The sequence below is a fragment of the Colobus angolensis genome, unplaced genomic scaffold (assembly GCF_000951035.1).
Source record: "Colobus angolensis palliatus isolate OR3802 unplaced genomic scaffold, Cang.pa_1.0 Scaffold30, whole genome shotgun sequence".
Lineage (NCBI taxonomy): Eukaryota > Metazoa > Chordata > Mammalia > Primates > Cercopithecidae > Colobus > Colobus angolensis.
This window is the reverse complement of record NW_012116266.1, coordinates 1,506,917-1,520,261: the sequence shown is the minus strand read 5'-3', so window position 1 is coordinate 1,520,261 and position 13,345 is coordinate 1,506,917. Positions and strand designations below refer to the sequence as shown.

Genomic DNA, 13,345 nt, shown 5'->3' with positions numbered 1-13,345 from the left:
CAGTCTAGGAGCTTACTGTTTGGTTGTCTGATAATCTCACTGTTCCTAAAGCTACCTTCACTGTTCACATGAGGAAACTGAGGACCAGAGAAGTCACATCATTTGATGATAACCACAGAGCAGTGAGTGTATACAGCAAAGCCAAAGTGCTAGGATCATGTTACACACTGAGATGATGTTAAACAACAGCAAAAAAAAAATGACATTAAGCCGAAGTCCTCCTCACGCCTTTGGTTCAGGTACACTCAGTTCACATGGTTTATTCTTTTAAGAACAAATTAAATTATCATCTAGTTAAACACAAAGCTAGTGAGAACTGGGGGAAGAAATAGAGGGAGGTTGTGCTAAAAAAGAAAGAAAAACAACAATGAAAGGTTCAGAGTCAGACATTTTATTTCTCAAAAACAATAGTTAAATTTACAGTTAAATGTGCTGCCCTGAGTAAGACATGGCAAATAGAGCCCATTTTATAGATGGGTAAAGTGAGGCACTTAGAATGATTGTGTCATGGTTTATTTTATAACACATTTTTTAAAGTTAGGTGTTCAAGTTTCCTTCTAGATGCTTCTCGAAGAGCAAAGTGAGAAAAATCACTTCCATTCCTGGTATTGGCTATTAAGAATCTTTTTTTTTTTTTTTTTTTAAGTGTAATTCCAGGGTTAAAAAAAAAAAACCTCAGGGAGATATATCAAGTAGTGGAAAATCTTCGCAGGAAAATCATGAAGTAGAGAGAAGGATGAGAACATCCTCCCTTGGGGCAGCTGGAAAGACAGTAGACAAAGAACCGAAAAGTTCCTTCGGGGAGCCCACCTCCTGCTAGCCAATGGGACTTTCCTTCCCTGGTTTCTCTGTAGCTAAGAAAACACAAATATATAATCCACAGAAGGAGAGAATGCAGCCTTCACACAGGGCTGGCATCTCTGAAATAAATCTCTCCATAGGTGCTAGGCTAAACCTTAAATATGAAGATATAATCTTTGAGTTTTCTAGCAGCATATGCATGATTCTTCCCCTCCCCCATAAAATTCCCGACAGGAACAACCACATCAAATTATTGCTTTTCAGAGGCCAATTCAAAAACACCCTACTTTATCACAGAAAGAATATTCCTTATGTATGTGAGTGCTTCCATTATGTCTTATTTGAAGGGGGAAAATGAAATAAAAATCCTATCTGAGATATTTATAGATCTCATAAAACCTGATTCACTCTCATAAGCTGCAGTAAGCTCAGTCATCAGGTAAGGCAGAAATGGCAGGTGAAGTAACCAGCACTGTATTATGTTATATATGCCTAATTCTGGTTCCTAAAAAAAATAACTGCATGCGAGAAAAATGTAAGATACGTAAGTCATAAGTCAGACTGGACAGAAAGAAAGGGAAACAGACTGGACATTTGCATGAGCAAGCCAAGCAAATTCCAAGGATGTCAAACTAGGCCCAGTTTCCGGGGGCGATGGGTATTGCTAGTCCTCCCCCAGTTTCAAGCACAAATTACTTAATGAGAGTTTCCCTTGTGGATGGATAAAGGTACACCATATCCAATGCCCAGCATTCCGCTTTCCCCTGCCTTCCATCATTTATTATCTCCTGGGCACTCCAGGCTCACTGGGATCTTCAAGAGACCAAAGACACCACTGAGAGAAAGAGCACTGTGCCTCTGTGTACTATTATTGAGAGGAAAATGGGGAAGGAAAGAGCATTTGTTGAGTGGATGTTATGTGCCAGACACTAGGTCAGAGAGCTGATTCTCATCAGGAGTTAAGAACTCCACAAATGACAAACGAGACTCAAAGATGTTAAGTGACTTTCTCAAGGTTCCACCTCTGCTTGATTTCAAAGCCTTCATGTAATTCGTCTACTAGAAAACACTGTGACCTTAAAAAGTGCCTCACACAGTCCAGTCCTTTTACAGATAAGAAAACCAAAGCCCAGAGAGAAGACAGACCAATGAACTACTGAACTACTGGAATCCATACCAGGCCACTGATGGCCAGGTCACAACCTTTGGCTTCTGCCCTAATGTCTCCTACCTAAACAGCAGTCAGTATAGATGTAACAATTAAGAGTGCTGGGCCCTGCTGAGGCTTGGATCCCAGCTCAAATACTTCCAAGTTGTATGATCTTAAGCAAGCCATTCAATATCTCAAATCTCAGCTTTTCCTTCTGTAAAATGGGGATAAATAGAATATGCATTTCATACGCTTGTTGTGAGCATTCATTGAAATGATGGATACAGGTGCTCAAATGAGATCATCTTTAGGAAGTGTCCAATACATATGAGACAGTACTATGATGATTATTTTTGTGACAGGAAGATTAGCCAAGTGGAAAGAGGGAAGAGAAAAGTTTATTCCACTAACGGTTTTTTGCAACTCATTTGCTTTGCAGCCACAGTAAGACAACTTGCTTAAGCTTCCTGTGCCCCAATTTTCTCATCTCTGAATGGGAAATTCTGTAATATCTGTCTGCTCCCTAGTTACAGAAAGAATGTGCCAATGACAAAAGACCAGGAGCAAAACACCCTGAGCCCTTCAAACAAAAGCTCAGCGCAGATGTTTGTTAGATTCTCATATGCAAACATGAAAAGCCCCATCACAGTGGAAATCATCTCTTGGTCCATATTAAAAAAAAGCAAGAACCTTGAGAAGGGGAGGAGAATGTACAAATTAGGGCTGAACAATCTTAGAAGAAATGAAGTTGACTCGGGTCTGACCTTGAGCAGCATCTCATCACTCTCAGGAGAATCCGTTCTGCATAGGGCCTCACAGAAGACTTCTTCAACACCACAGTCAGAAGCTGCACTTCACGAACATGGTCTGTAGTGACCATATGAACAAAGGCTAAAAGCTCAAAAGGTAGGGGGTGTTGGGGTGGAAAGAATCTATTTCCACTCCTTTGTATGCTGAGCAAATTTGCCGCCTCTCCAAAAATAAGCACCAATGTTATGACCACTCCATTGAATTCCTGCTAACTCGGCTCTGGAAGGTGAATGTGAGAACGGGGTCAAGAGCAGGTGGGCACTCCCTTACAGGGCAATTGCTCTACAGCTAATTGCCGTTTTCACAGCTGGGTTGAGCTTTCCAAAAGGCATCCTTCAACCCTGAGCTCTGAGCTCCTCTCCTGATGTTCTCTCTTGCCAACCATACCCCCATCAAAGAGAGTTTACAGATGAAAGGATGTAGCTACAGGACACACAATTTTGCAAACATCACAGTTTGAAAAAGAGGCGTTTCTAAGGCTTCTTTGTGAAGATCACTACACGCCCACAGTCATTACCACAGGAGCTAAGCCTTCTATGGGTGTGAAGGCAGCCTCCTTGCCTGAATGTCCTCGGCAGCAATTCTTCCACAGTTTATTTTTGCTCCTCTTACTAGAAAGATGGATCCTTTGAAATTCTTTATAAACAGAGTCTACTTCCAAACACTGTGATTGGTCAGTAAGAAAATGGAGAGCTGCTACCTAATGCCTCTTCAGCATCGTCCAACAGATGTACATGCATGCATCCAGCCCTTTCACACCATGGAGCAGGATGAGGTGAGTGGAAAATCATGGCCAAGGGCCTACTGAGAATGAATTATTTGAAACCCAGCAAGGATGGAGTTTAAAGCCCAACACCACAAAGTTTCCAGAAATGGAATTTGACCAGGTTAAGCAAACTCCTGAAGGGTCATAGGAAATGTGAGCCAAAGAGACTGCCTTAGACACCTTAGGGTGAGGGAAAGCAAAGCAAGAAGGATGAAACAACACTTGGGCAGCTGCTATTAACAAAAGTGCCAGATGAAGCACATCCACCAGCATGATCCTATTTTACTATAAACCTCCGGTCCGTGTGGATTCCAAATTACACAAGACATTAAATATTTCAATAGAAGTAGGTAACCCCAACTCTGATATACCATTAAACCCTCTATACATCAATGGCTCAATGCCTTGGCTGCATACTGGAATCGCCTGAAAGCTTTACAAACACTGATGCCTGGGTCCCTCCCAAAGAGATACTGATTTTATTGGTCTGGGGTGCAGCCATGACTGAGAACCACTGAAAAAGGCATAGTCAAATCTTAAGTCATAGTCATAACACGCTCCTCAAATAACTATCAAATGCCCATTGTGTGCAAAGCTTTCTAAGAAGCAGGTGATACACTAAAAGTTGACTACCAAAACTATACCTAAGGCATCAACTCCTCCTTAAAGCATAAACCTAACAGAAAAAATGACACAACAGAAAAGAAAAAAAAAAGAAAAGCTTTATTATAACTCAAAATTGTAAAGCATCACGAGGAAGTAAAAAGTTCTGCACAAGAGTATGGAAATCATAGCAGTTACAGTTGGCTGGTAGCAAGGGAGGGAGTTTGGCACCCATTTGAAAGTTAAGGGATGGGTGGAACTTGGACAAAGAAAATCAGGAAGGGGAGAGGGAGGAGGAGGAAAAAGGCTAAAGAAAACAACAAAAATAAAGACAGAAGCAGGAAAAGCATGGTCACTTAATTTGGATGGCATTTACTACACGTGAAAAGGGGGGAAACTTGCAAATACTATGTAGACCTAGTCTTGGAACACCCGAACTCTTGGAAGTTTGGCCTCATGCTATGTATAAGAGGGAGCCATGAACAGTTTGAAAGCAGGCCACCTGGGGTGATGGTGGCAGAAAGGCAAGTCCAGGGAGGTGACAGGGATTGTGGCAAAGCAATGGCCAAGGCTGTCATCCATGACACGCTGACGCTAAAGCACCTCAGAAGCCACGTCAATGGGATTTTTCGACTAATTTTAGACTTCTGCTAATTAGATCTTTTAATCTAATTTTTCATTAGATTCAAGAAAAAGAAAGGAGTTACAATGACTAGAATGTCAAACTCAGATCATGAGACAATCACATTATTAAAAGAAATAGGGAAGCCAGGAAAAAGGAAGCAGTCCATGGAAGAAGTTGATGAGTTAGGGGTTTAGGACATATCCAGCTGAAGTGACGGTGGAACAACCCCAAAGTCCATCTTGCTTGTTGCTTATTTCTGGTTAGAAAACAATGAGGGCCTGAAACCCAGGGACATATCTGGAGGTGGAGATGTAGATTACAGCTGTGAGGAGACGAAGACGCCCTGAACGAGGAAGAAGATTTTAACCTTTAAAATGTCAGCAGTGAAAGAGATCTGTGAGACACATTCCGGGACAGAACTTTCACCATCATAATTACCAGAGATTCAAGGAGGTAGGGAAGGGCAAAAAGTAACTGGGGAAAAACTGGGGCAAAAAAGTCAAATGAGCCCTTCCATTTTCCTTTCCTCATTAGGGACAATGGTAAAAATGAGGCCTACTTCATCCATCAGACCTCAAAAGACTTTTTGAAAAACCTCTCAGAGGTTGAGTTTCTTCACTACTGCTACAACCCTCTCAAGAATTTAAATACATTTCAAAAGATTTTCATAAACTGGCACACGGGTTGCTGGTAAAGTTTTGGGCACTCTCTTTGCTGGTGAGGTGTCAGAAACAAAGCAATTTCATGTTTGTTGCTTTCTACTTCCATCTAGCCCTATATTCCATCCAAACCCTACCACATATGCCCCACTGCATACCCTTCATACAGTCACTCCATTTGTTATTATTTAAACGACAATAATTTTTATAAGACTTGAGTTATAATTGGGGGCTATTTTGTCGGTACAGTGAATATTTTCCAATTTACCACACATTAAAAGTGGAAAAAGAATCAAATTACACAAGTAAGCCTTCTCCAAAATATTCAATAACTTGGTCCAGAACCTAGCCAATCCCAAAATTCCATGTACCAGTACTCTTAAAACTAAAAAGGGAATTTTCTTGCCTCCTTGAAGGAGAAAAAGAAAGAGAAAAGAATCAGAAGTGAGTCAAGGTATATTCAGGTGACGGAAAGCAAGTAAACTGGTCTGGGCATCTGAGAGACCTGGGCCCTGAAACCATTAGTGTTAATAAGCTGTGTGACCTTGGAGAGTGTAATGCCTCTGGCTTTAACAATCACTTAGTTCAACCCTAGTATTTTAGAATTGAGGAAACTAAGACCCTTTCAAGATTTGAAATTCTGAGATTCTATGTTCCTCGCTTTGGTACAAGGCTGAGAACCTGACTTTCAAAATGACCCTCAGGAAATGTCAATACACCCACATTCAAAAATAGATATCGCATATGGCTCTATGTTAATTATTTTAATTACCTCTAATCATTTCCGAATGGCACAGACATGGGCACTGTTTCCTGGCCATTATGGACATGCGTATTCACACTGTATATTCATCTGCCCTAAAAGTATCCAGCCCACAACATGCCATTAGCTGAAAGCTTTTTCACAACAGAACTTAGTAAATCTCAAGCATGTTTTATAAACAAGGTTGGAACAATGTGGGTAATACAGACAGGCACAGGTCAGTGTTCCAACACAGAACTGAATGTTTCTTTCTTTCTTTCCTTCTTTCTGGAACTCACGCTCTATTCTGTTTAACTTAATTGTGAACATGCATTCTCTGTCCTACTAGAGTCAAGCTCCTAGAGGGCAGAATGTATATCCAATTCAATTTTGCATTGCCCAAATACAGTATTATGCACATAACAAGGGCTTAAGGAATGAAGTATTTACTATGGAATATTTTCTATACTTGAATATAAACAACAAAAATCCCACAAGGTGCACTAGGTCCATCTACCAGCTCAATGAGGAATAGTATCCCCCTAAAATCAGAAGTCACTCCCACCTCAATTGGGCTGACACTAGACTCAGATCTCAAGGCTACCGCAAACGCTCAGCCATAACATTTCTATATCAAGCATGTGGTACTGCTCCAATGGAGGCGGGATGGACATGATACGTTTAAACAGGACCAAGTTCTTAGGATCACACCAAATACTCCAAGAAGGAAAACTAAAGGGACATAGGGTGGTAGAAATAATTCTGCCAATTAGCAGGAACAAATCAGGGCAAGGTGGGCGCAGAGCAAAATCACGAACAATCTTAGGTAATAACATGTCTCAGTAATGGCAACACTTTGTTTATTTGGGGAATTTTAGATAGAATAAAGATATGTATATTCTAAAACAAGTACACAATATAACAGAGAGGAGTGTTTTTTAACTTGTCAATGTTACATGCAACATGAATAATCAGACACTAATTTGTTTCACCAACTTTAACACCATTAGTAGTCGAGTTTTCTAATCACTGTACTTGGTAAAATTTGGCATTTTGGGGTTAAAACATTCCCCCCTTCCCCCACCGTTTATGCTAAGCAAGCAGTCAGTTGATTTGGGAGAACAAAGGGACTTCTGGAGAGAGGAAATCTCTGCCCCTCACCCTCTGGCACCATTCAAGTTAAGTTGGGGAGCTGTCCTAAACTTTCAGCAAATCGCAATTCTAACACATACGCTAATTGATACGTCGAGTGAACTGGAATCACAGAGCCATTTTCTGCATTTGCCAGTCGTGGGGTCCAGCAAAGATAATTAAAAGCCCATTGCACAATACTATAAAATGAAAAGATAAGGGGTATCCACCGACCCGTCTGGAATCAGACCAGCTATCCTATCAACTTCAACCAGATGGGACTGGCCAGAGGAAACTGTATTCTTTCCTCAACAGGCACAGAGAGTGATTAAAGAAGATTGTAATGTCTTCTTGTACTCAAAAAGTTAAAACACGAGAATTCTCTGAAGGGAGTAGAATGCGAAGATTCATAAGCGAGTGGCTATTAAAGTCCCCATTAGGACCCTCTCTGAACTATCTCCATTTAAGTGGAGAGGCAAATTAGCCCCCACTGGCATTTATGTTTAGAAGAGGCTGGCAGAAAGAAGCAGCCCACATTTGGATGCTTAAGGTCTCTGACATACCCATACATAAATCATTTCAGGGCAAGGCTGTCATCCTGCATCTTCTGCTCTGCCTTTTAAATGGATGGGACCCCAACATCCCATTCTCCTCAGGGTAAGGAGTGGGGGTGGGAAGTTCATGGAGAACAAAGAATAGTGACTTCCTTTTCCCCCTACTAAGGACAGATGTAGTAAAAAAAATAACTACATTATAATGTTTGCCCACTTTAAAATACCAAACTGCAAACAGGTAGACTGAATGATAATGTTTGAGAGCCCCTAAATCTACACAAAGATGTGTCTATTAAAGGAACATGGAAATGAATCTATTAAAGAAAGGCTAAGTGTGATTGATTGCAGTCACATGTGCTTTCATTTGTAGGGCTACATCTATTTAGTGACTGCATCTTTATAAAGATAAGATACATTCTGGATAACGGGGCAGTTATATTTTTATTTCATCTACCAAGTTGCTGTTTCAAATAAAGAAACAGATTTACAGTAACTGAAGAACACACAAATCACATACAAAAAAAAAAAAAAAAAGCCAGTGATTTTATCCTTTCAGTGTGGCTAGCAAGGCTCCTTTGTGTCTACAAATTTCCCTGGGTGGTGCTGTTGCCAAGAAATTCTAATTCATCACAAGGTTTTCTGCGAATTGGGGACAGAGACAAACCTGCAGACGGACAGACCTTACAGTTTGCTTTGTCTTCTGGCTGATACAGCACCTGGTGGCCCAGGCCTGCAGAAGGAAGTGCAAAGGCAAGATCTTCACATAAAAGGAGAAGTAATGTGGCTCACAGACCAAATCCCATCCCTGGTACCATGAGGCTGTTCTTGGAATGCAACCATTTCTGTAGGTTTTCCCCTAGAGATTCCTTATACCAAAGGCCCTCATAAAAATTGTTTCAGGGTGCCTGAAACCAAGATGAAATTGCAGTGTTATGGGGACACTTTAGTCCTTACAGTAGCCAAGTATGCCATTAGTTTAAAACAATAGGGGAATGGGGGAGGAGAGAGGAATGTTCTATGATTTATTTATTTGTTTCCACTAGCAGTGGAAAATTTTCTCCGAGCAAAGAGAGACCTAAAACTGACCCCATCTGCCAATTATGAATCAGCATTAACAATAAACATAATTCCATAAGACTTTTCAAGCAAACATGAGATGCTCCTCAATGACACGATGCAAAGCTAAGTCCAAATAAGACTTAAATCATCACTGCTTGACCTGCACTCATGAAATAGCAGACTAGAGATAGAATATATAAAAGTTCTAAAAGTCTTTGTATATTCTAGAAGAAAATAAAAGCATTGCATCACATTCTTTTTATTTTCTAAGTCAGCAGTGTGTCTAAAAACAAAATCATGATTTCTATTGGCAAAAACAGTCATGAATGAGTTTCCCTTTACCCATATCAAGTGGTACCCCATAAGAAACTCTGGTTTCTGTCCTACCCTTGACCTTTTCCTACTTTTGCTCAGACAGCTCTTGGAAATTTTCCTACAAGTTTTCAAAGCGCTTAAGGCTGGTAGTCTTAAGAATTGTGCGTCAGCTGAATTCTATAAAATAATAGACCACATGAGCACAGTGTAATTTACAGTTATATGACAGGCAGAAAGATGATGTTACTTGGGCCAAGTGCTTAAGTATGCAGTCAGAGCCCAGGAATGGAGAGCTGTTAATGTGTGACGTCCATTTGGATTTCAGAATTATACCAGCAACAATTATTTTGAGACTTGGAGCTATGTGGCTAAGGCATCATTGCCAGAAAATCCAATGTCAAAATGAGGATCTCCCTGACAGGAGGTGGCCCTGCCACAGTCAGTGACTTTGTCACAGGCTCACTGACTATTAGGACAATTATCCCATATCCTAAGTTTAAAATAAAATCCCCAAATCATTTATCTTCAATTTTCAAATGTAAAAGTGTTCTTGAGTTTATCATCGAAGCCACTCTTTCTCTAGAAACCAAGTCAGATGATCAGAGTCTCCACATTTCGCTCATCTCCACGAGCCCAGGTACATTGTTCACTTTAAGAAGAACAACTAATAATTACCCCTCATTTGACCTCTAAAATCTGATTACCCCAGAGCATAAGGAAACTTCTTCCTGTCTGGGGTTCTTTGCAGAAATCTTGCTGAGCTGTTTTGAGCAAAAGAGTCTCAAAATTTCATCATCTGATAGCTGATTTGGAACTAACAGTTGCATATCACCATCACCACCCCTTAGAGTCAGAAGCAGCAAGACGGTTTGGGGAGCGGGAAGAAGGAAGGGATAGAGGCTAAAGCTTTTGTCATCAGTGTAAACCTATGGTCCCAGTCGCCTTTATATAGAGCAGTTGTGACTATGGAGTCCAGAGCATAAAGCTCACTGGAGTGATACATTGTTTATTAGTGCTTCCCCACAAGTTATGCATCAGCACTGGCTATAAGCATGCTGCTGAATAAGTTGGCTAACAGTTTTAAGGTGAGAGTGGCTGGCAGTTAGAAAGGGTTAAGGCAAGTGAGGGGGTTCCGAGGGGTGAAAAATCCTTTGCCTGTAGAAACTGAACTAGAGCTTCCCTGAAGGGGGAGGAGGCAGAGGAGCAGGGGGAGGAGGGGAGAAGGAAGAGCAGAGATGGCTTCTTAGGAAACAATAGATCTAATATATCCTCTAATTGTCAAACCAGTGATGTTTCTTTGCAGATCTAGAGTTTGTCCTGGATGGTCTAGCCAGATCTAGAAAAGCAGGTTTCCTGTGAAGAGACCTTCCTCCAAATCTGGCTTTACTACTCTGAAAACTTGAACCAAAACAAAGTTGCATGATTCATCAGTAGGGAACGTTCTAACAAATAAAGCCAACTTTCTTCCTTCTAACACTGCTTAACAGTTAGTCACAAACAAGGGCTGCCTTGGGCAGGCTGACTAAATCAACAGATTCCCTTCTCTAACCTGTCTAGACAGTTGTTAATATGCAACCGATTCCACACCAGTGGGCTGACAGTGTGAAATGAAGGCTATTTCAGAAAATGAAATTCAGGCAACATTTTGGTTTAATTAGCATTGGAAATAAAAGGAAGAAAAAGACCCATTGAGGCCCTTCATGAGATACACTCTCGTTAAGGATAAGGACGCATCAAATAAAGACTTTATGCTAAAAATATGTGAACTGTGTATGTGTTCACAGAGAGACAGTCAAGCATCTGCCAGCGTCCTTGGACAGGAATGCATGTGTGGACACACTGACACCAGAGGCCAATACCTGGAGGAAATCTCACAGCCTTTGACCAGAAGAGAACTAGTAACAATGGTACAGTTAGAGGATCCGCTTGGCCACTCAGCTCCTTATACCAAAAGCCAAGCCTCTTTTGCTAAAGCAGCGACTGTTACATCTCAGCCTCAAGCTGGCAAATCCTGCTTTGGATCCCGGCAGAGGAAATTCAGCCGTTCATTAGCCTTAACAAGCTGCTGTCACTAAGCGGAGAAGTTACATGAGCAGCCACACACCGAGCCTCTCACAGCCCTCCCCTCAAGGGCAAGCGGGTTTCTCCAGGACGGACTGTACAAGTTCACACTTCCTATGTGCAAATCCGGACTGTCTTCTTGGACTTTCCATGGTGCACACTGTAGAATTTTTAAATACCCGTGTCCCCCTGCCCCCACCCACCATCTTTCCTGCAGAATGTCCCCTCAGCAGCTCCTAATCGCTGCTGAAAAAAACCACTGTTTCCGCAGCAGAGCCAGCACTTTCCACTGACCAGCACTTTCTTTATTCCACTTCACAAAGCCCAGTGAACTTGTCACTAGCCCCGCTTCATCCTCCCTGGGACGGCTAGCCAACTTGGCATCGGTGCCCTTCAGCATCCTAGGAGTTTCTTAACTAGTCCTCTAAGACAAAGTCAGAGGCATGGAAGCACGTATCAGTCTTTGTCTGAGGTTGTGCTGCCTAACTGGAGAAGGACCCTAAACAAAAAAGAGAAACAAGGACACGCACAGAGGCATCACACTGGGAAAACCTACAATGCATTGTCAGCCTCAGCTACATCTTCCCGTCCTCCTTGAGTATCTTTTGTCACTGGGCTCTTTTCTCTTTTGCCTACCTTCTAATCTCAAAATCAAGCTCCTATTCTTTATTGACACTCGCTAATTACTGAAAAACACTCCGCTTTGCTCCTGCCCACCCTCCCCCCGCCCCCCATCCGATGGTCGTAAGCACCAGTTGAAATAGATGAACATGATCTCAGGTACCAAGTGGGTAGAGCTCATGCATGCGAGAACGTGGTCCCTGTCAGCAATCGCTAACACCCCAAACCACCTTCCCACCCGGCTCCTCCGAATCCCAGAAGTTCGGCAGGTCTCTGATAGGGGACAGCAAACCCGACAACGTGTGCGCAGGGATGTGTGTTGGCGACTGAAACGCAGGCAGCTCGGACCGGCTGCTCAGCTCGGCACACTACGAGGTTAGGGGTGGGTGGAGAGGTAAGCGCAGATGACTGTTTCAGAAAACATTTTCAACAACAGACAGCCAAAAAGGAAGGAAAAAAAAAATCAAACAAACAAACAAAAATTTCGACCCAGAGCCCACACCAACGCAGCCCCTACGTCTCCGCCGCCACCACACGATTTACACAAGTAATTTAAATCATTCACCTGCTGCCAGGTCTCCTCCAGGGATGGCAAAGCTGAGAAGTAGCCGGTGTCGTGGACAAGTTGTAGCTCCTGGAATATACTATAACTAGCCAACACGTCCATGCTGCTGCTGCCGGGCAAAACGGGAGGCAAAACCCTCCCCCGAACACAGTTGGGGCTGTTTGTTTGTCAGTCTGTCTGGCTCACCCCCCAAGAAGGCAGACATCCAGTGGCCCTTTTGTTTTGTTTTGTTTCAGTCAACTAAAAAGGAAAAAAAAAAAAAATCAATGCAGGAGAGGGAGAGAGGAGGTGAGAGAGGAGCGAGTGAGTGGGGTGGATGGAGAGAGGCATCCAGCGTGTACAGTGCAGACGACTGCCAGGAAAAGGGGACTTCTCCACGGGAGTAACAATTCCCTTCCAGGGCTCTAATCACTCCAGCTCGTGGATCAGGAAGGGGGATGCAAACTCACTGACACGAAGCTGCCATCTATTTCTGCAGCGCTGTTCGCTCCTAATGCAATCTTTGCTCTTTATTTTGGGAGGTTGCATTTTTTTCTCTCGCGATCGCTTCTCTCCCCCCCTTCCCTTCCCTCCCCACCCCCCACTCCATCCTTGCTAGTTTGTAGTCTTCCCCCTCCCTTTTCTCCTCCTCCTGCTCTTCCCCCTCCCCAAACTCCCTCCCTCCGCCCGGTTCTCCGCGCAGCCGTGGGATCTCGGAGGAGGGCGTCCATTAGGCCGCGTGTGACCATGTAAGGTAAACAGGGGGCTCATGAAGTCACTGAGGACCAATGGGGAGCCCGGAGCGGGGCCTGGGGCGGGGCTTGGCCCTGGCGGCGGGCGCGGATTGGCACGCTGCGGATCTCCCTGCTGCCTTACAAGGCGGTGCGAGGCGAGCTATTTTTAG

General features: G+C 42.9%; 1 protein-coding gene across 4 annotated transcripts in view; it reads right to left on the bottom strand.

Annotated features, from left to right (window-relative positions):
* The window catches only part of KLF7 (Kruppel-like factor 7 (ubiquitous)), a 93,793-nt gene that overhangs the window by 79,502 nt on the left and 946 nt on the right, over positions 1 to 13,345 (bottom strand). For 2 of the 4 annotated variants that reach the window (XM_011949851.1, XM_011949855.1), the window contains exon 1: positions 12,463 to 13,178. The exons of 1 other annotated variant lie outside the window; for it this stretch is intronic. In XM_011949851.1, coding sequence (XP_011805241.1) covers positions 12,463 to 12,564 — 102 coding nt within the window. In that variant the 5' untranslated portion in view covers positions 12,565 to 13,178. Of the gene's footprint in view, positions 1 to 12,462; positions 13,185 to 13,345 lie in introns of those variants that run through there. One more of the 4 variants, XM_011949852.1, reaches the window with a different exon arrangement.